This window comes from Gobio gobio (assembly GCF_949357685.1).
Source record: "Gobio gobio genome assembly, chromosome: 14".
Lineage (NCBI taxonomy): Eukaryota > Metazoa > Chordata > Actinopteri > Cypriniformes > Gobionidae > Gobio > Gobio gobio.
In genome coordinates this window covers 33,607,785-33,629,648 of record NC_137107.1, presented here as the reverse complement: position 1 = coordinate 33,629,648, position 21,864 = coordinate 33,607,785, and the positions used below count along the sequence as shown (strand labels likewise).

Below are 21,864 nucleotides of genomic sequence, written 5' to 3'. Positions count from 1 at the left end.
CTTTTTCTTCTTGTTTGCTCTTCTCTTTTCTTCCCATCTTCTATTTCCCATTTCCACTCTCTTCCCTTTTCCTTATGTTCCTTTTTTTCTGTTCCCATTTCCTCTCTCGGTTCTGTTTTCTCTCCCATTATTTTTCTTTTCTCACTACTCCCCCTTTTCTTTCTTTCTTTCTTTCTTTCTTTCTTTCTTTCTTTCTTTCTTTCTTTCTTTCTTTTCTTTCTTTCTTTCTTTCTTTCTTTCTTTCTTTCTTTCTTTCTTTCTTTCTTTCTTTCTTTCTTTCTTTCTTTCTTTCTCTTTAGTTCCCTCCCTATATACCTCAGACATAGCACATATAAGGTTTTGTTAATAATATCACATATCAAAAAGCAGAGCCTCTTTTTATAATCTGATGCAACTGACTATTTCATCACATATTCACAGTTTTATGATAATCTAGCATTAGCGACACGCTTTTGCACAACACCGCTCATCTTTTGCTCAGATGAAGTGATGAGAAGTGATACCTGGGATGAGATGAGAGTGCTGCAGATACTGTACGCTTTATGTTCCGATGTGAGGTTGATTATACATCTATGCATTATTATTCATGTATGCATGTGCACCTGTCAGCACATTGTAGGTTTCCAGCGGGTGAGATGTGTTAAAATGCTTTTTCAATGGTCATCATTGATCCCATCTGGCCAATGAGGTCACAATCTGGTACTAGATGTATGAGGAAAGATAAAACAACAGGGAGAAAAAAAAAAATCACATATGGAAATCACTCGTCTTGGTTGATATGAGTGTGTGTTCTCTACATTCAGATCAGACCACCAGAGTTTACTGTCAAAATATGTTTGATGGATTTTTACTGGGTTACCTGATGAATTTACACACAGCTGTCCATCATTCGTCATTTTAAGAGACAGCTGATAGACAAGGATTCAGACTAATCAGCAGTCAGCTTGATCACATTTTAAGGGATAGTTCACCCAAAAATGACAAGTTTGTCATCATTGTATTCTTCCAGTTTCTTTCTTGTGAGGGATAAAAACTAATTTTGAATAATGCAAAATTACAATACTCTTTTTAACATAAAAGTGAATGGGGACTGGCGATTTCGAGCCTTAAAAAAACCCCTAAACAATTTATTTCTCTCTTTGTTTCTCTCTGTACCATATGGCTTTAGAGGACTTTAGGATACAGTGCAGATGTTACATAAACATTTATGACTTATTTGAAGAATTTATAGATTTTTTTTAGGAGAACTGTCCCTTTAAATTTATAATCATATATTCCTTGCCTCAAATCACACTTTCTCATTAAACAATAGTCCATTTCTGCTTTCTTTTTTATATTTCTATATTTCTTCCTTAAGACAAAAAAAATAACAATAATAATAATTATATATTTTGATAGGCTGCAAAAGTAAATGGTGTATTACAACATTTTGTTTTGGTTCTCTTTGAGTATCTCTCAGTTTACACTGGTTGCTATCCAACAGGCTTTAATAGTATTCAATAGTACAGATTTTTTTTTAACTATTAGCAATCAAAAAGTATAACTGAGAAATGCAGACAACCATTGTGGAAAGACGCAAAATAAAAGTGTCCCACAAAAACGACGACACATTCTTCAACACTCTGAAGCATCAAGGCAGCCCGCTCGCAAGTCAACATTTAGGCTGTCGAACTTTCTCAGCTTGCCTTTACGGAAACAAATGATCGTGAAAGCATACCCACAATCTTTAGCTGCAATTTTTCATCAGACAGGCTCCGTGTACAAGTCAGTTTGTTCTGATGCATTTAAGGGTACTTGATAGGAATACTGTGTGCATGTGTGTGAGTTTCTGTGAATCACTGAAGCTTGTCTATTTGGTCACAACCCATCTTTAACACCCTGTTTTTATCAGTCAAGGAGAGGGAGGAGCAACTTTTTGCAGGGCTGGGCAACCTCAAGTGCCGCCTCCTCTCCCCTTTGTTGAACCCTCTTATCTCCGATAAGGACAGTGTTTTAGTCTTCATTTCCAAGGAAACTGTTCTTAGGTGTGGTTCGTGTCTAGCTCCTCACTGCTGCGGTTCATGGTAGTGTCGCTGGAGGGGATGGTTTTGCTGATGCGGTCCAGAGTGTCCTCGCTGGTGGAGTGTTTAGACTGAACTTTTCCGATTTCCTCCAAAGCGCTGGCCAAAGAGTCCAGATCACCCCGCTCCTGGTGCTGAGCTTCCCACAAACTCAGAATGACAGCGGACGGGCTCGTCTGGCGCGCAAAATAACCCAGGTTTCTGTATGGGAAAAAAAAAAAGCTATTTAAACACAATTTAAACAATAAAAAAATATGATTAAACAAGGCCTCTCTGCAAAGAGAAAGCAGGAACAAATATGAAATGATAACTCTTAATTATTAAAGATTATTTAAGTGCATAGTGAGGAGAAGTGAAATGCTAATGAAAGCGTATTTGTAAAAAAAAATATTTTAAATATACTTTAATTGCTATCATTTTAACCTTTTTTTACTTATTCATGCATCTCAAATAAGAAAATGTTATGCATTATAAATTATGTAGGTATTATGAACCTACAATGAACGATATGTTTACAGCATTTATTAATGGTTAATCTATGTTCATTTCTAGATATTTTTTAAAGACGTATAAAATAATAATAGTTAATATATTATGAATGGACATTTAACTTTTGAACAACAGTACATTTATAATTTAAGATTAACCTTGATTAATAAAGGCTGAAGAAAAATAGCTGTTACAAAAAAGTTTTAGATGCATGAATAAGCACACGGTTTCTGTATATTTTTTTATTTGAAATTCTTATTGCGCTACAAGTTTGGTTATATAAATTCATATTATTCCACTGAGACACTGAATTATTACACTCTATTGCAAGGATTCTCAGTCTGCATAACTTTCAATTTAATAATGTTATCCTGTAATGCCTGTATGCCCCAACAACATATCAAAATGGTTAAATTAGTTTATAAAAGCGAGAAGAATATTAAAGAAGTTTTGCTGGAAGAAAATCAACTCATCTTTGAGACATAATTGAATCACAGAAGAGGAAATTACAATTCTGCAGGTGTTTGTCGTAAAGAAGCAGACATAGTCCATCTTCTGCCTCCACATTTAAAGCAACTGAGTTGCATTAAAGTGCCCCATTAAGGTTTTTCGAATATTCCTGTTTATGCAGTGTGTAATATAGCTGTCTGTGAATGTAAACATTCTGCAAAGTTGTAAGGTCGAAAGTGCAGGAAGCTATTGTCTTCCAAAAGAAAGAATCAACTCTGAACGCCTAAACGAGTCATCTGTAATTCGAATCTCACTGTGTTACGGTTCTACGTTACTAGAAAAGATATTTGCATAATGCAAATTATGCAAATATTGTACATTGTCCGTTCGCAAACAACTTGACCTGCCTTCAAACACGTCATTTTACTGACGACTGCTTCTCAAATCTCGGAGATCAATGCGGGATTCGCAAAATGCTTGCTCTTGAAAGATGGGTCAGTACCTTGGACCATTTTGCTCCTCAGAATCACAACCTGTAAGTATGATTCATTAATGAAGTATATATTTTCTAGCCTGACGCTAGTCAGAATATGAGTCTGATACTGCTCCATTGGGCTGTGATTATGGGGGCGTGTTTCAACCGAATCAGGAAAGAAAATCCCTCTGCACTCAGTTGGATAGACCTACAACCAATCAGAGCAACGGAACGACGCATAGTTGTCAACAGAACTCAGCTGCATGCTAGTAGTGGGAAGTTCGGATCATTTTACTGACTTGGATCTTTGAATCTCGTTCAGCAAAATTTACGAATCTTTTTTCAAGTCATTTCGTTCATTTCAGCAGAATCTAATTCAAAAAGTTTGAGAAAAGAAAAGATGAATTATTTGCTTAAGCTTCAGGCTATGTATGCAGTCTGTTAGTTCACCTCACCTCACCTCCCGATCCAAATCGTTCTTTCCTTTGTCACTTCACATTTAATCACGTCTGTTCCTTGGAAAGTTTAGTTCACCTCCCGTGTCTTCGGTTATGAGCCGTTAGTTCCGTCACTATGTTTGATCTACAGCCTCATATGCAATACATGCGTCCGGAAACAGAATTGATTAGTTAATCTCTCTCGAGTCTTCGGGTTTGAGTCATTCGTTCATCAAGTCTCAGCCCCATAGGATAGGCTATGCAGTCACCGGAAACAGAAAAGATTAGTTCATCGCTCGAGTCTTCTCGTTCGTTCTTTTTTCATGTGACCGCTTCCCTGTTCAGTGTCTCGCAACATATACATTACAGTCATATTGTTGACTGCATGTTGTAATATATTTATTATTATAAAATCATTAGAAGATATGTGCAATAAACATTTGTTATGCCTATCCATTCTGAAACATGTATCCAGGCTTCATATGAAAATCAATTATACTAGCTAAAAAACTGAACTAAACAAACATTAAAAAAACTATGCACTTGTTTGTAAGGAAGGTTGTGAATTAACAAATTTCTGTATCCACACCGGCTATCACATCACATGAAAAAAGAACGAGACTCGAGAGATGAACTGTTTCTGCATTCAGCCTATAAGGACTTGAACGAACGACTCAAACGAGAAGACTCAATAGATGAACTAATCTTTTCTGTTTCCGGTGACTGCATAGCCTTGCCTATGGGGCTGGGACTTGATGAACAAATGAGTCAAACCCGAAGACTCGAGAAAAAGTAATGGTGAATGCATATCCGAACAAGTTCTCCGTTTAGGATTAGAACGAATTCAACCCAAGCGGTCTTTGGTGACTTGGATGATTACATTACTGTTGATAATCTGTCCATCATCGTATAAAGCCCGCCATGACAATTTGATAGGTCCGAACAGCTCTGGTCGAGCATTGTTGCTCCACAACGGATCAAGTCCAGACCGAACTTCCTGAGCTCACATGTTGAGGGCGGGGCTAAGTTCGACTGGCATCCAGGCTTTCTACTGGGTGTTCAAAATAGGGTGTTTTGTTTCCGACGTGAGCTGTAAGCGGTAGACCAATCACAACAGACTGGGCCATCTGACCAATCAGAGCAGAGCAGGCTGCTCGAAAGGAGGCATTTAGAGGGACTGATTCATCCGACGAGTTGTTTGAGAATCATTGAAAAATGTGTAATGTGCAATGTATATTATGAGAAAATGAATGTGTTTTTTGACTTTTGATGCATGTAAACCTGTTGTAGGAGACCTCCAAAACTAAATCAGGAGCCTTTAAATTAGCATAATAGGGGCACTTTAAAGGGGTGGTAAACCACGATTTCACTATTCTAATTTTAGCTAGCATGTAATGTTGCTGCTTGAGCATATAAAACATCTGCAAAGTTACAACGTTCAAAGTTTAAAGCAAAGGGAGATATTTGCTTTTAAAGAAATCCATTTCTAAGAACTACAGCAAACGGCCAGTAGGCGACTACACACATTCCTCCAGGGTTGGTGACATCACCAGGCTCAATATTTACATATACCCCTCCTCCGAGAATATTAAATAGGGGGGTCGGGGGCGCCATTTTGTATCGCGGCGCTGTTGTGGTATAGTTAGGCTGGAGTGTTGTTGCCGCGATGCCGAGGAAACGCTGTTATATTCATCCGGATTGCAGGTCTGGGGTAATTACTTGCTTTGTTCAGCCTTCATAGGGACAGGGGTGCGTTGCAGAGCGTTTAACATACAACATGTTATATGCACGTGTGTATGAGACAGAAGGGAACAGGCGCGTGCGGGGCTCCAGCAGCACATCTCACGGAGGGAAACTTCCACAATGTTCGCAAGTTCAATACCGGATTTGTACAACGTCAGCTGCGTGAGACAAACGCGGCCAGTGTGTGAATGCACGACGCGCGCGGGGCTCCCTCCTGCAGCACATTTCACGGAGGACAACTTCCACAATGTTCGCGAGTTCAATACCGGATTTGCACAACGTCAGTTGCGTGAGACAAACGCGGCCAGTGTGTGAATGCACGACGCGCGCGGGGCTCCCTCCTGCAGCACATTTCACGGAGGACAACTTCCACAATGTTCGCGAGTTCAATACCGGATTTGCACAACGTCAGCTGCGTGAGACAAACGCGGCCAGTGTGTGAATGCACGACGCGCTCGGGGCTCCCTCCCGCAGCACATTTCACGGAGGACAACTTCCACAATGTTCGCGAGTTCAATACAGGATATGCACAACGGAAACTTGTCCTGAAAGCTGGATTTACAAACAGAAGCTGTTTACGGGCCACAACCTGTAAGTCTGATTTATTTTTCATCGACGTGTTTTCCTGTAATAGGTTGTACATTGTAGCAAGGAAGTAAACAGATGACAGCGCTGTTCTGCAAACCAGTCTGTTAAATGCTCATTCATACTTAACGTTATCCGACGAACACCTAACGTTACAAACACTAACGTTAAAATCTCAACAGCGAACCTGGCATTAGTGTAAATGATTCTTTGATTAGAGCTTTTATGTATTATTTATCTACAGGCATGCTAAACATGGTTCTGTGTGTCATTTGTCAGTGTGTCAGTGTGTCAGTGCTTAGTGTTTTGGGTTAATAGTTCTTGCGACAGATATTTGGCTATAATCGTTCTAAAAATACAAAAGTAACAGTGCCATTCAGTAGCGATCACTATAGACCCGCAGTCTTTACTCTTGAGGACTGAACAGGTTCTGCTCGGTCATCTTCACTAAAATGTTCTGGGTCTGATTCGGGCTCAGATTGGTGTGGTTTTATTGACGTCATTGTTTCTAATACTGACCAAAGCACAGTCTACCGGTAAAGGGCGTGACGTTTCCAACAAACGTGCACTGCGGTTAGCGAATCACAACACACTGGGCCAGCTAACCAATCTGAGCCCATCGCGTATTTTTGAGGGACTGGCTTCATACAACCCGGAAAGCATCAGACCGTTTTACAAGGAGGGACAGAGCAGTGTAGAATAAAGGTCAAATATATGAAAAATAATGTTTTTTTTTTTTAAAACGAAGCATGAACACATGTTACAGTGCACCCCACAAACACAATCAAGCCTTCAAAACAATGTTTTACCACCCCTTTAAATGGCAGGAGTAGATATTTTTTTGACCTCAGGCTGACCTTCCATTAATGCTATTCTAGAGAACAATCACTGCGTCTGAAATCAAAAACTACCCTACTATTTAGTATGCAAAAAAAGTACTCCACAAAATAGTATGTTTGAAAACATGGTATTCGTTAAAAAAAAATAATTTGGCGAAAAGTACCCAGATGACTTCCGAGATTGTGGAATGCGCACTCGATGAACACTTCAGTATCCCATGAGACCACAGAAGAGGTTTTATGAATGGCAGTGAAGTGACCCAACTGACATACTTTTTAAACAGGTTTTAGCAAAGTAAATTCAAATGTATAGTACTTACTCAGACAGTATGCGAGTTTGAATGCACTGAATAAGTCACATCAGTCAATGAAGTTAATAACAATATAAAAAATGAATCATCATTCAGTGGGCTGAAGTAAGCCTGCTCATTTTTAAGCTGGTTATGATGGTCTGGCTGTAGAAAACTGCTGACTGAACCAGCATTATCTCGCTATTCAAACAGCCTGGTGAGGTCACAAAACATGCCATGCTGGTCTCTTCAGTAGGGTACTTAACCTCACCATTACTCAGTCCATCAACAATATGCCGCAGCGCTGATGGGGCGATGTAAACAATGTCATTCTTTGATTTTTTGTGGGTATTCAGACTCCAACAGGGGGCAGTGTTGCGCTACACCAGCTTCTGCGCCGTAACTCTCTGGGTAATTGCCCTTTGCGCTGTTTAGACGAGCTTGCACATCCTCAGAAGGTAATTGCAGAAATCCGCTTAACAAGGAGGAGACATTCTCATTACACACTGCCTGGGGCTCTGACCAGCTAGAAAATTCCCCTAAATCCTTCTGTCCGACTCTACCAGCCTCATTTAAAAAACAACTCTGTCTTTTATCCCTGGTGAAAATATTACAAAAGTAAACCCACATCACGAAGGAAAGTTTTATTCAACCTCCGCTGCAGTGAAGCGAATAACCATAAAACATCAAACTCAAGACCTTTTGGACCTTTTGAACATAGAGACTGTTTTGCACAACCATTTTTTGTTAACCATTTTTTAAATCACCATGGGAAATGAAAGGAGGGAAAAAAACAGGCAGCTAGTAAATTTAACTGTTGTAAAAAATTGCTATCATTTTTTTTAACAGAGTAAAAAGAAAGAGCAGAGAAAGTAACTTCATAAGGAAAAGATTTAAATGAATTATGGATGTTTAAACAAATCCAGTTACACATGAATGCAATTAAAACCATTTCTTCAATGAAACACAAAAATCTAATAAGCTGATCTGGTGCTCAAAAACATTTCTTATTATTATCAATGTTGAAAACAGTTGTGCTGTTTAATATTTAAAATATAAAAAAAAAAAAAAAATTGTAGAAACCAGGAGACAATACTTTTAAATTTAACATTTATGTAAAATTATTTTTTTTGTAACAATATAAAAGTATGCACTGTCCTTAACTCTTTCCCCGCCAGCGTAAAAAAAAAAAAAAAAAAAGTTGCCAGCCACCGCCAGGGTTTTTGATCATTTTCACAAAAATGTAATGGCCCATAGAATATTTTGTTGTATGGATATCTGAGAAAAAAAACAACAACCTTTTATTCTAGCTTTATGCATTCCTTTTTATCAACACTTTATTATGTGTAAGTTTAATAAAAAAAGCAACATTTTGAACAAAAAGCTGAGAAAATCACGTTTTTGTCAAACACTACATCCAGATCAGATTCCGAGTGATAATCAAGTATATCGAGTCCATCAACACCCCTAATGCTTGCACAGTCCTATAACACGTTCTGGGTCCACATTTCATTCAGTAACATTAGGCAGTTTTGATTTATATGATGTTTAATGTTGATGATTAAATTAATTTTACATATGCATCTGCTTACATACGATCACTTGTTTTTTTGCGTCTTCTTCGCCTGTGTTTTGATCCAGTGATTCTGTACTCATTCAGAAGATGCGTGATAGAGCCCCCCTAGCGTATAACAGTGAAAACACGGAAAATTCTGTGTTTGGCCGGGAAGTGTTTTCTCACAAATAACGGAAAATTCTGTGGTTGGCGGGGAAAGAGTTAACACCATGAAAGACTATATATTCAATATTGTCATTACATTTTAAGTATTCTGAAGCCATACACTACTTTTGTGTGAATCAGACCAAGAAGCAAGTTTTTATTCACGAAATATATTATAGTCCTTCACTACCCATATTCACATCTATTCAAATAAGGCACGTAACTGATGACAGAATGAATAACTGATGACAGAATTTGCATATTAGAGTGAACTGTCCCTTTAAAGGTGTGAATATCTGTGTCAATGTTTTATCATAGATATGAGGTATGTTTTCCTGGAACTGGGGCTTGCAAGATTCATGAGTTCGATCTCATTATAGCACCACAGTTACTGCCTGTGGCTCTACCCATGGTTAATGTGGCCATGTGCTGAAGAAATATGGAGCAAATTAGATGTTTGGGATTCCATATGTTGAGGCCCAGTTTTTGTATTTGAGCATGTCTGTCACCGTCCGTATGTGTGCTTATGGACAAAGCATGTCCATGTTGATCTGCTGTGTATTTTTGCATTAATTGCTCACCTGTCTATATGCAGTTTCTGCGCTAAGAGCTGCCAGTCTTTGCCCTTGGCATTCGCTGTGTCGAAGGTCGCGCAGATTCGCTGGCGAATGGACAGGGGGATTCTGAAGGCCCTGGACCCCGTCTGGGAGGTGATGGTACAGTCTGATTGTGTGAAGAATGGCACTGTGTCTTTTTCACTCTGGAGGAAAGACGTTTGCAGTGACATATTACAGTTCACACAGGGGTTAAATTGGGTTAGAACAATCTGGAACGGCATTCCAGCTCATTTTGATTCAATACAAAAAACAAAAAAAAATGTGGCAGTTTGTTGAGTTTTTGTTTTGAAAATCCAGTTGTCCACTAGTGTCAAAAGCACCAATAATAGCACTGGATCAACACATACAATATAGGCTTTAGTGATATTAATTTATCTGTATTAATTGAACTTTTGATTGGTAAAAAACATTTGTATTAAATTATAAATATTATATGCTTTTTGGCATCAGAACCTCCAGATTTTAGGTTTCACCCACTTCGAAAAGGTCCACTATATAAAAAAAATGGACCATCAACATTCCAAACACAAGAAGATATCTTGAGGCCAGTTCACACCAAGAATGATAACTATAACGATATGGTCACCGTGAGTTTGCCAAGGAAGACATGATCCTGGATCAACATATTTTGTTGATCCTGGAACAACATTCTCGTCCGAAAATTTTGTCCTAACTAGCCTAGAAATCTAGACGTACCCTAGTGGTAGCCAATGAGTTTTGCCGACCAGATACGGCAACAGTTTAATCTATCAACTCCACTGGTGGGAAAACGCATGGTACTCCCGCTTGTGATTGTTGTCACCACTTATAGCGTTCTGGTTGGTTGTAGCGCTATCCTATTGCGTGCAGTGGGAATTTGAAAGACAAACGTTTATCCCGCCCCTCGGGTTGAGCCCTGCCAGTGGTGTGTTCCCAGACCCAACATCTTGGGGTCTGGCTTGTCAGGCTAAGTCCTAACCCTATCCCTACCCCTAAACCTACCCCTACCCATAACTTATCCCTAAAATCAGAGTGAAATAATATGTAAATAACACTGATGCAGAAGCACCAAAACCTGATTTTAAGCCTAAACTTGACATAAACTGTAAACTTGTCCCTCAAATCTGATAGGTTGATTGGAATGTTGTTCCAGGATCAACAAAGATGTTAATCCAGGAATATGTTACCTATAAAGATAATTATATTAGCGTCCACACCAGCGGATGATATCGTTCTGTTTATTCTACGCATGTGCTTGTGTGCCGCTTTAACTGCTCAAGCTCGTTACAGCAAGATGGATTCTGATTGGCTGTCAATGTTTTTATCATTCATCAGCTGGATAAAATAGTTCTGAAAGTGATTACAATGATACAGTTTCTCTGTGCCATTATCGTTATAGCTGTGGTGTGAACTCAGCTATTCTTTAATATTGAGAATTTTTTTTAGAACTATATCTTTATCGTTGTCATTGTAGTTATCGTCCTTGGTGTGAACAGACCTTTAGTCTATTGCGCTTTGTCAGTTTTATTATTATTTCTTATTATTTTAATATATTTTTGTTTTCCAAACCTCAGCAATGGTGGTGTAGACCTGTAGGATCTGCTCATGACCTTTGACCTGCCGAACACTGATCTTACAGGAGAGCTGATTGGCTGCTGGACTGTAGCGCTCCAGAGAAAAGGCACACTGCAGAGGAGACTGGCTAATGCACCACACCTGAGAGAAGGAGAATTCCTGCACCAAAAGAGGAAGGAGGTGGAAAGAGTAAATATTTCAGTACGAACCCATAGGAAGTATATGTGCCCCCTCTCCTCTCCTCCTTGTTGTTATTCTGCTGTTAGAGCCGCTGAAGCTAATTTACTTAGTGTCATGTCACTGACGGCCCTGCCAGAACACAGCCTAGTATGACAAAACAGGGCTTGCTATGGGTATGATTTGGATAAAAATGTGCCTGCGGTCATAAAGCTTTAGGAAGAAAGGAATGGTGGGTAAACAGCATTGAGAAAAACACACTCTTGAGAATGTGTCATCCAAAAACAGAAACAATTTGACAAAATAATACAAATATGGACAAATAGCTTTGCTGTTGTAGCAAATAAAACTAGAGAGAGAGAGTGTTCAACCTGACACCATGATACTAATGCTATGTGGTTGTTCTGAGTGGCTGCTAGGGTTTTGCTACGGCCCAAGTGAAAATAAGCTCTATGACGGGATCTAGATCTAATTTGGGTCTCTTCATCAATATAAGTGTTTTATTGTCTGGTAAGCAAAAATTGCATATAAAAGCACCTGAGCACACCTCTCCTCAACAAGCTACATGATTTGAGGTATTAAAGGGTTAGTTCACACAAAAATGTAAATTATGTCATTAATATCCTCACCCTCATGTCGTTCGAAACCCGTAAGCCCTTCGTTCATCTTCGGAAAACAAATTAAGATATTTTTGATGAAATGCGAGAGCTCTCTGACCCCCGATAGACAGCAATTTAATTAACACTTTCAAGGCCCAGAAAGGTAGTAAGGACATTGTTAAAATAGTCCATGTGATTCCAGTGGTTCAACCTTAATTTTATGAAGCGACGAGAATACTTTTTGCGCGCAAAAACAAACAGTGTAAACAGTGTTTCCTAGTTCTACGGCAGAACGACTCGTGCACACGTGAACAGAGTCGGCCAATGGTAAGCCGGCGTTCTGGAAGCGTTGCACTGTTTACACTACATCAACAGCGTAAGAGTCTGACACAAGCTAGAAGAAATAGTTGAATGAAGTCGATATTTTTGTTGTTCTCGTTGCTTCATAAAATTAAGGTTGAACCACTGTAGTGACATTAGACGATTTTACACATTGTAGACTATTTTAATGATGTCTTTACTACCTTTCTGGGCCTTGAAAGTGTTAATTAAATAGTCGTCTATGGAGGGGTCAGAGAGCTCTCTGATTTCATACAAAAATATCTTAACTTGTGTTCTGTCTGAAGATGAATGAAGGTCTTATGTGTTTGGAACGACATGAGGGTGAGGAATCAATGACAGAATTTTCATTTTTGGGTGAACTAACCCTTTAAGGGTAACACTTTATTTTGATTGTGCACTTTAGACATTCATCTAACTATGAGTAACTTTGCAACTACATGTCAACTAACAATCATTACAAGTATTATTACACTATCTGCTTAAAGGGGTGGTTCCGTGGTTTTTTTCTAGGCTTGGTTGTGTTTATGGGGCGCAGTATAACATGTCTTAATACTTCTTCTTTTTAAAAACGCCATATTTTTCTTATATTTTACCTTTATTCCACAGCGCTGTCTCCACTGTCCTTTGAACGGCTCGTTTACTTCCTGCTTCTATGAAGCCCATCCCTCCGAAAAACGCAATAGTCTTAGATTGGTTAGATGGCCAAATGTAGTTTGTAGTTTTGCAACAGCTCTCTCTCTCTTTCGTAATGACTGCGACGTGGCCTTGCCCACTTTATTGTGTGTTCGTGGGGGCAGTGTTTATGTTAATAGCAAGGGTTTATGATGTCACCCGGGAAGAAGATTGTTGTAGTCCAAACCGGCCGTTTTTGTAGGCAATAAACTGCCATAACTTTAAAAGACAATATCTCCGTTTGCATTGAACTTTCAGTGCTGTAACTTTGCAGATACTGTTTATGCTCAAGCAGCAACATTACACACTAACTAAAGTTAAAAAAAGTGAAATCGCATGCAACCACCCCTTTAAACACTTTATTTTGATGGTTCCCCAACAGACATTTTACTGACTTATCTTTGCAAGTACATGTCAACTTATTCTACTAACCCTAACCTAATAATCTACTAATACTCTATATAATATATAATACTGTAGTTGCAAATTTACTTATAGTTAGTAGAGTGTCTAAAGTGGATCGAAATAATGTGTAACCGTATTAAGCACCAAAGTTATAATACTTAGGATTATGGGCTTTGTAAAACAAGTAATATATCACAGTTGTGCCATTAGTTAAAAAACACTAATTTGACTGACACTTTCCTGTCAAAACATAAAAAGGTGAAAAAAACATCCTTATCTCCAGGTAAAAGACACCGGATTCCTACCATGGCCTCTGGCTAAACTACCTTAAACAGAGCTGTATTAATATTCATATGACCAGTCACATGAACACCGGAATTTGACATCTCATTAATATTCAACCTCATATGCATATTAACAAAACTCATGCATATTCATAGGCTAGCATCCATATTTATGAGGACAGCACCTGGCAGGTGGTAAAAGGTTTGATGCTCCAAAGGAACTGGGGGATGTCCTGGATGGAGACCTGCAGGCTGAAAGAGTTCGCTCTGAAGAGCAGGGTCTTGGGTTCCTCCAGGAGGCGCCCTCCTCGACCCCGCTCCACGGATACCACCTCCTGCGAGGAAGAGTAAATACAGATATAAACGCTCATGCATAAACACGCCTTGACACATACAATACCCTACACCATGAACAGAACTCTACTGTCTGCTCATGTTTAAATTATTCAGCTGAAAAAACAGCCCTCCCACGTTAGCTATTTCCCGGTTCTATAGCGGCACCTTTAATCTTCGCAACCGGAGAAGATGAAGCGGTAAGTGATTAAAAACCTGCATCTAATGCGAGGCTGACGTTTCCAACCCCTAGACCAACAAACAGGTCGAAGAAATGCCTGCATTGCATTTTTCATCTACAAGAATGGAATTACAATAACACCCTGGGTCTAAAATAAAAAAAAAATGGCAACACAACAACTAATAAATCTAAAGGTACAATGCTTTCAATTACCAACTCGGTCGAATACAATGAACGTCGCCTACCTTTCCTTTTTTGCACAAATGCAACACGCACACAAAATGGCATGCAGAACAGGAGCGAGAGACACTGGATGGATGGGATCGGCATTGATGAAAGGCACAGGTGATTTTGTGCTCTTTGCATCTATTCTGTGGGAATTGTTGACAATGGCACAGTAGCATTAAAAGCATTAGGTCTCTCTCTCTCGCTTTCTCTCTCTCTCTGTCACAAAAGACAGGAAAATAGTCTCTCGCTGTGATGGCTGCTGATCGATCCCGGCCCGAATTTGTTCAGTTTCCAGGGAGGAATTCATTTGCTGTTTTGTGAAATTCAAACAACACTGACAACAAAAGAATACAAAAGAAGAGAAAAACGCTGGGTGAACGGCTGGATAAACAAAGTGGAAGGGTGCTTTGGTGTGGAGAAATACAATCTTTGACCATTCACTCGTGAGTGTGTCCTGTTTGGAGAGAAGACTTCACAGAGCGCACACACACATACCTGTACACACACACACACACACACGCATGCACACGTTTGGTTCGCTATCTTTGTGGGGACTCTCCATAGACATAATGGTTTTTATACTGTACAAACTGTATATTCTATCCCCTTACACTAACCCTACCCAACACACACAACTTTCTTCTCAAAAAACATCACTTAGTGTGAGTTATAAGCTGTTCTCCTTATGGGGACCAAAAAAATGTACAAGGACAAGGATTCCGGATATTGCCTTTTTTTGTGGGGAGTAAAGTATACAAGAATCACACACACACACACACACACACACACACACACACACACACACACACACACACACACACACACACACACACACACACACACACACACACACACACACACACACACACACACACACACACACACACACACACACACACACACACACACACACACACACACACACACACACACACACACACACACACACACACTAGGTTTTGAATGTTTTATGGGGACATTCCATGACTTGTTTTGTTTTTAAATTGAGCTTTATTGAGTATTAACACTTTACCGAACCCTCGTTTTTGTTGAGAGATTATTCAGGTCATTTTACAAGATACATTGGTGTCCTTTCTATACACTACTGTTTAAACGTTTTGGGTCAGTACGTTTTGGGTCAGTACATTTTGGGTGCTTTTTGTTTGTTTTTTAAGAAATAAAAAAAAATATATATTTTTCAGCAAGGATGCATTAAATTGATCCATAGTGGCCATAAAGGGTGCTTTTACACTTGGTCTGTACCAAAAAATAAAATGATACATTTGGTCCTTAACGTTCACAGTCATTTTTAACACTGAACCAAAAATGTAACCAAAAGACAGAAGTTGTCAAACATCAAAACTTGTCTAAAACAATGCTATGCGCTGGGATAAATGTGCTCGCTGTATGTGCGTACATGTGATGGTATATGATCGAGCTGACAACTCATGAAGAGCGTATAAAAAGTGTAAAGGAGTCAAAACAGAGGCAGGAACCCCTCAGTCACACGATCTGCTGCGGCGAGACACGGTTCTGATTCCTGTACTGAACTATGATGGGCACGTGGGCTGACAACTGTGACATACTGAGGGTGCAGCCTTTAAAATAAGTCTCTATTTTCTCACTATATATTTTGTTTTGAAATATTTGTCGTAAAAATGATCTTAAAATGTCAATCCTGTTACAATAATTCTTTATGGTACACAACTGACAACTGAAAACTGTAGAAAAGAAGCACCTTATAGTTTCACAGCCTTCAACACAGGGCTTTTCAGGTCAAACTAAACTGTAAAACCTTCAACCCTGGAACCGTTAATGAAGGCATAATAATATCCCAACATAAATTGAAGTTTATTTATTTAGCTTGAGCGTGCCGACTCCAGAATTCAGTACTTTGTGTGTGTGTGAGAGAGTCTGGGAGAGAGAAAGAGAAAAATAGAACAACTAATCCAGTTTGTGTATGTCTTGAGGCTTCAATACCACACAAAGACATCTCCACATCTCCGTAACCGAGAAGAAAAGATCCATGCGAGACATTAAATATAAATGACATATTATGCTTCCTTCATAAGGTGAAGAGATTGTAAGATCTGTGTGTGTGCAGAACAAAGACTTCTCTGAAGCTGTGTCCGCTCAGCTAGACGTTACTCCTAACAGAATGTCAATCACTTTTAATTTGCGCTCTGAAAATATTCAGTCACGTAGTGAACGCGTGAACGCATGAAGCATGCAAGTGGCTCACCGTGTCTTTGTAATTTAAGAAGCCATTCTATCAGTTAGTAGGAGATGTGTGTGTATGAGAGAGATTGGTCCAGCTGACTTTCATTGGAGCGTAAAACCAGAGTACCCACAGGGCATGACGGCTAGCCATAACACGCTGCCCCATGAATGCAAATATCCCATAAGCTGTGGATTTCCATCTAATGTCATATGCAGTATGAAGCGGATATGTATCATGACATTTAAGAAACCTTCATTTGTGAACGCCGAAAACGCACCCAGCGGAAAGACCCATTTTGACCAGCATGAATATCCATGCAGGTTTAAATGAACTGGTGTATTCTTTTAGCCCAAAGTAAACTTCTATACTTGTGTACCCAAAGTACTACTATACTTCACGTTTCACACGTACGCTAGGGTCACCGTAGAGTGTGCGTATATTGATTCACAAGGTACTCAAAGAAAAAAATTAATGAACAGAAGAGACAAAGCCACTTGAAGGCAAGCCTGCAAGGTTAGCACAAAATAAAAGGAGACCAGAAGTCGTTCTTTTTGAATGGACGTCAATGGAGAAGAGGCATCACCACACTAAACAAACTGCTTTTGTGGGAATACAGCTTATCATTTAATGCATCGACAGTCCATCGCCTAATCTTCAACATGTTTGCTCTTAAACATTAGTTTTGGATTTATATATTTTTAGAGTTTACACCGAAAAAAAAAAATGTTTCGCAACAAGTATGAATCAGTTTATGGCACTTCTGATTCCATTCTATGGTGTCCGCAAGCAGTGATTGACTGCCGCACTACTCTGAACGAAATTCAATGACTTCAAGGCTGTAATGTGATTGGTTATCAAGGCACATGTGATCCAAGTTAGCTGTTACGCTTTCTCCAATAGTAGCCACATATCTCCAAATAAGAAGATACAATATCTCTGAGAAGAGACAGAAACATGTGCAAGGTACAACAACAAAGGATGGCTACGTGGATGAGAGATTATGCGAGGAGGTTAGAAAGTATCCACATTTGGACACTACTACTTCAGCCTAAAAGATGATAAAGATGTGTATATGGGTTATAACTTGTGGCAAGAGATTGCTCAGGAGGCCGTAGAGCAAGTTGTCGCAATGTGCATGCGTCGACCGCCTGTGTATGTGTACACGTCAAATAGAGTATAGCCTACTTTGAAAGGCTGTGAGTACAACTGTGAGCGCATCGGCATCTGAAACACAACTTATGTGGTTAACAATAATGTACACACAAACAAACTTAAAAGTCTTTACACACCTGAAAGGCATGGGGCGTATCATCGAAGCAGTACACTCGAATGCTGTAGTTGAGGAAGTTGGGCTCCATGTTTCCAAACACAGCCAGTTGGAGTCTCTTCCCTGCCGCCTGTGTGAGGGCCTCTCCCACTAAAGCGTAACACCCCGGCCTCTCCACCAACAGGTGGCAGCACTGAGTGTCCAACAGGCAGTAACAAGAAGTGCTCTCCTCTTCCACAGTCATGACCTCCTGTCAGAAACACACAAACACACTTAGGTTTTGTGGTAACACTTTATTTTGATGGTCCCCTTTAGACATTCTGTTGACTATAGACATGTTTCAGCTACATTAGAGTATTAGTAGACTATCTGCTTAATATCTTCTAACACTTAAAGTGATGGTCCGCCAACAGACATTCTACTGACTATAAGTAACTTATAAGTAACACCTTATTGTACTAACCCTAACCCTACATCTAACAGTCTATTAATACTGAACTAACACTCTAATGTGAGTGAGTTGACATGCAAGAGCAATGTTACTTCTAGTTAAAGGGATAGTTCACCCAAAAACGAAAATTTGATGTTTTTCTGCTTACCCCCAAGGCATCCAAGATGTAGGTGTCTTTGTTTCTTCAGTAGAACACAAATGAAGATTTTTAACTCCAACCGTTGCCGTCTGTCAGTCGTATAATGCATGTGAATGGGGTCCAATTCTAAAAGAGTAAAAAAAAACATGCACAGAAAACTTCAAATTATACCCTGCGGCTCGTGGCGACACATTGATGTCTTAAGACATGAAACGCAGTTTTTATGCTATTATTTCACCTCATATCAGACGAATGTCATCCGCTCTCCAGACCGCCATAACTTCCTGCGAATAAGGTCAAAATACCGGCGCGGTCATAGATATATACATAGATGCCTCATTAGTGCCTGTGCGGATCGGTCGAATGAGGAATCTACGTACATATTTCTATGATCGTGCTGGTAGTTTGACCTTACTCGCAGGAAGTTATGGCGGTCTGGAGAGCTGATGACATTCGTCTGATATGAGGTGAAATAATAGCATAAATACCGTTCGGTTTCTCGTTTCGTGTCTTAAGACATCAATGTGTCGTCACGAGCCGCAGGGTTTAATTTGAAGTTGTCTGTGCATGTTTTTTTTACTCTAATAGAATTGGACCCCATTCACATGAATTATACGACTAACAGACGGCAACGGTTGAGTTAAACATCTTCATTTGTGTTCTACTGAAGAAACAAAGACACCTACATCTTGGATGCCCTGGGGGTAAGCAAAATTTCGTTTTTGGGTGAACTATCCCTTTAAAAGAATGTCAAAAGGGATTTTTTTTTCAATCTTAAGGGATACTTTATCAAAATAAAGTGTAACCGGTTTTGCTATCGGGGACAACTATGGCTGGCTAAAAGTGCAATTCTTCACAATTCAATCAAAACCTGTTTACATTTTTAAAACTTTAAACTTTCACTTTTTCCATATTTATAACTATTTTAATTGACAATACATGACAATATGCATGTGACTAGATAAGTAAAAATATTTGATTTCAGTTTTAAAAAAAGTAATTAAAGTATGTAATGTAAAAAATTTACATTTTAATTAATTATACATTTAAATAAACGGTTTTATAATTTAATATTTATTTTTGTATTTCACTTAATTTATATTTAATTAGTTTATTACATTTTAATTTATTAAATTAAATTATAATATATTATAGATATAATCATTTACACAAAAAAATACTGCAATATAAAATCTGCACTAAATTAATGAACTACAATTAAACTTCCTCAGAGTGTGTGAATATCCATGAAATCCAGATGGTGTTAACCTGTTATACATTTATTTGTTAATTCAATGTTTCTAACTTTTGATTACAATTAGTGTTAAAATTATTGTTTTGAATTGCCGTGCCCCGTCTTCAAAATGGTCAAACTCATGATTGGTGTTTTTGCTTCGATTTACCTTCACCACTGACACGATATGCTGTCATGTTTATAGTGCAAGTATGATTAAGAGTAACTTGGTTCCACATCCAAGAACAGCTTCCATGCTGATCGACAGTTTTTCTTTTCTAGAACATGGTTCAATGGCTTTTAATGCAAAGCAGGCCTTGTTGTCATAAGCACTGACAGCTTACTTACATTTGGCAACCCTGAGGCATTTCACAGGCCGCTTCACTTTATAAAATCCTCGGTCAGCATAAAAGTATATACACATGTTAGAGAAAGGTGAAGATCTTTAGCTGAAATTATGCTTCCCTTTTTTATAGCTCCGCAGATGGAAGCACAGCTTGATTATTATTATATGCATCTGGTATTTGAATGTCAGGAACAGTGGGTGTGTAGCGGCCAGCAGGAACTCTGAGTCCAGGGTCTCCATTTTACCGGCTGAATATAGCTGAAGCTAAGCATAACTTTGCCCCCTGAAGCGACCTGAACCATTTGCGATGGCGGAAAGCTTGATATTTCACATCCAAACACACCATAGAACAGAAAGCATTGTCTATTACCCACAAATCAGTGGGTGCACATTAAAGTGTGCTTTCTGTCTCTCTCACACACAGACACACGCACACAGTAAAATGCACAAAAAAAGGTGATATTCTCAATTCTGTGGGGACATTACTCTCTGCCCGCCTATCACTTGCTGTTGCATTATGCCTGGGAGAAAAAGCTCATTATTTCAAACAATTGTAAGAGGTCTCAGTGTCTTTAACACTTCGTCAAAATGACTTGCCAGCAAAGAAAGAAAAGCAGTTGATTGGTATTGTGATGCGTCTTTGAATTAAAGCATCTGCGTTTGATTATATTCTGCTGAAATGTCAGGTTGCGCGCACACACATACGCTTGCTACTGCACTAATATAAACAGAAAAGCTTTCTCTAGGGTCAGTTTGTGTCAATGAGTTCCAGCTCAACTTTGAAGTTCTTTAAGAGCAGTATGAATCCTGCTCTTATAAAGAAATGCAAAATATAAAAGGGAAAGGACAGTGTTAATAAGAGAAGCACAGAGAGATGCTCCCTTAAAGTGCACTCAGTGTGACTCAATGTGGCAACATCGATGAAGAGGACATATCTATTGATTCTGTCACATGGTGAACTTCAGCATTCTTACTTCAGAATGACACTTCAGTTCTTTACAATTACTAGCACACTGCTGTTTCCTATTAAACAACATGATTCAGAGGTTGAATCATCTACATTCAAGGCTTCCCTATCCAGCACATTAATTGGCTAACTTAAATGGTTAAATAAAGATACTATTCTGATGCCTTACCTCCCAGCTGTTGTCCTGGGTTTGCCTCTTAAGCTTGATATTCCAGTCTTCTGAACTCACATCTGCACAGTGGGCTATCGTCAAGGCAACAGGGCAGGAAAGGGTCAGGCCAGGAGGGCCGTACGTTACTTCGGGACTCAAAAGTATCTCCTGACCTTCATCAGACAAAGCACTGCAGGTAAAGAGACAGAGAGAAAGATTAACTAGTATTGTTAACAAATATATAGTTTTGTGGCGCTGCTAATACTGCGGTTCCTAATGATATACCGCAGTGTTTTTTTCCCCTCATTTGTAAGTTACTTTGGATAAAAGCATCTGCTAAATGAATACATGTAAAAGGTATTGCTTCTGATTCTACTTAATTGGCACTAGAGATCAGACACACACACACACACACACACACACACACACACACACACACACACACACACACACACACACACACACACACACACACACACACACACACACACACACACACACACACACACACACACACACACACACACACACACACACACACACACACACACACACAGAAAAAAACAAAACAATAAAAGGTTGGAATTGACGTTTTGCTAAGCTCCGCC

The 21,864-nt window shown here is 39.1% G+C and overlaps 1 protein-coding gene across 3 annotated transcripts in view; it reads right to left on the bottom strand.

Annotated features, from left to right (window-relative positions):
* Positions 1–297: 297 nt before the first annotated feature.
* The window catches only part of unc5da (unc-5 netrin receptor Da), a 308,148-nt gene continuing 286,581 nt past the window's right edge, over positions 298–21,864 (bottom strand). The window contains exons 12-17 of one of the 3 annotated variants that reach the window (XM_079835311.1): positions 21,275–21,446; positions 17,991–18,218; positions 13,924–14,073; positions 11,254–11,418; positions 9,670–9,848; positions 298–2,261 (exon numbers count right to left, since the gene is read on the bottom strand). In XM_079835311.1, the coding sequence (XP_079691437.1) occupies positions 2,021–2,261; positions 9,670–9,848; positions 11,254–11,418; positions 13,924–14,073; positions 17,991–18,218; positions 21,275–21,446 (1,135 nt within the window). In that variant the 3' untranslated portion in view covers positions 298–2,020. The remainder of the gene's footprint in view (positions 2,262–9,669; positions 9,849–11,253; positions 11,419–13,923; positions 14,074–17,990; positions 18,219–21,274; positions 21,447–21,864) is intronic. The other 2 variants (XM_079835312.1, XM_079835313.1) reach the window with 2 other exon arrangements.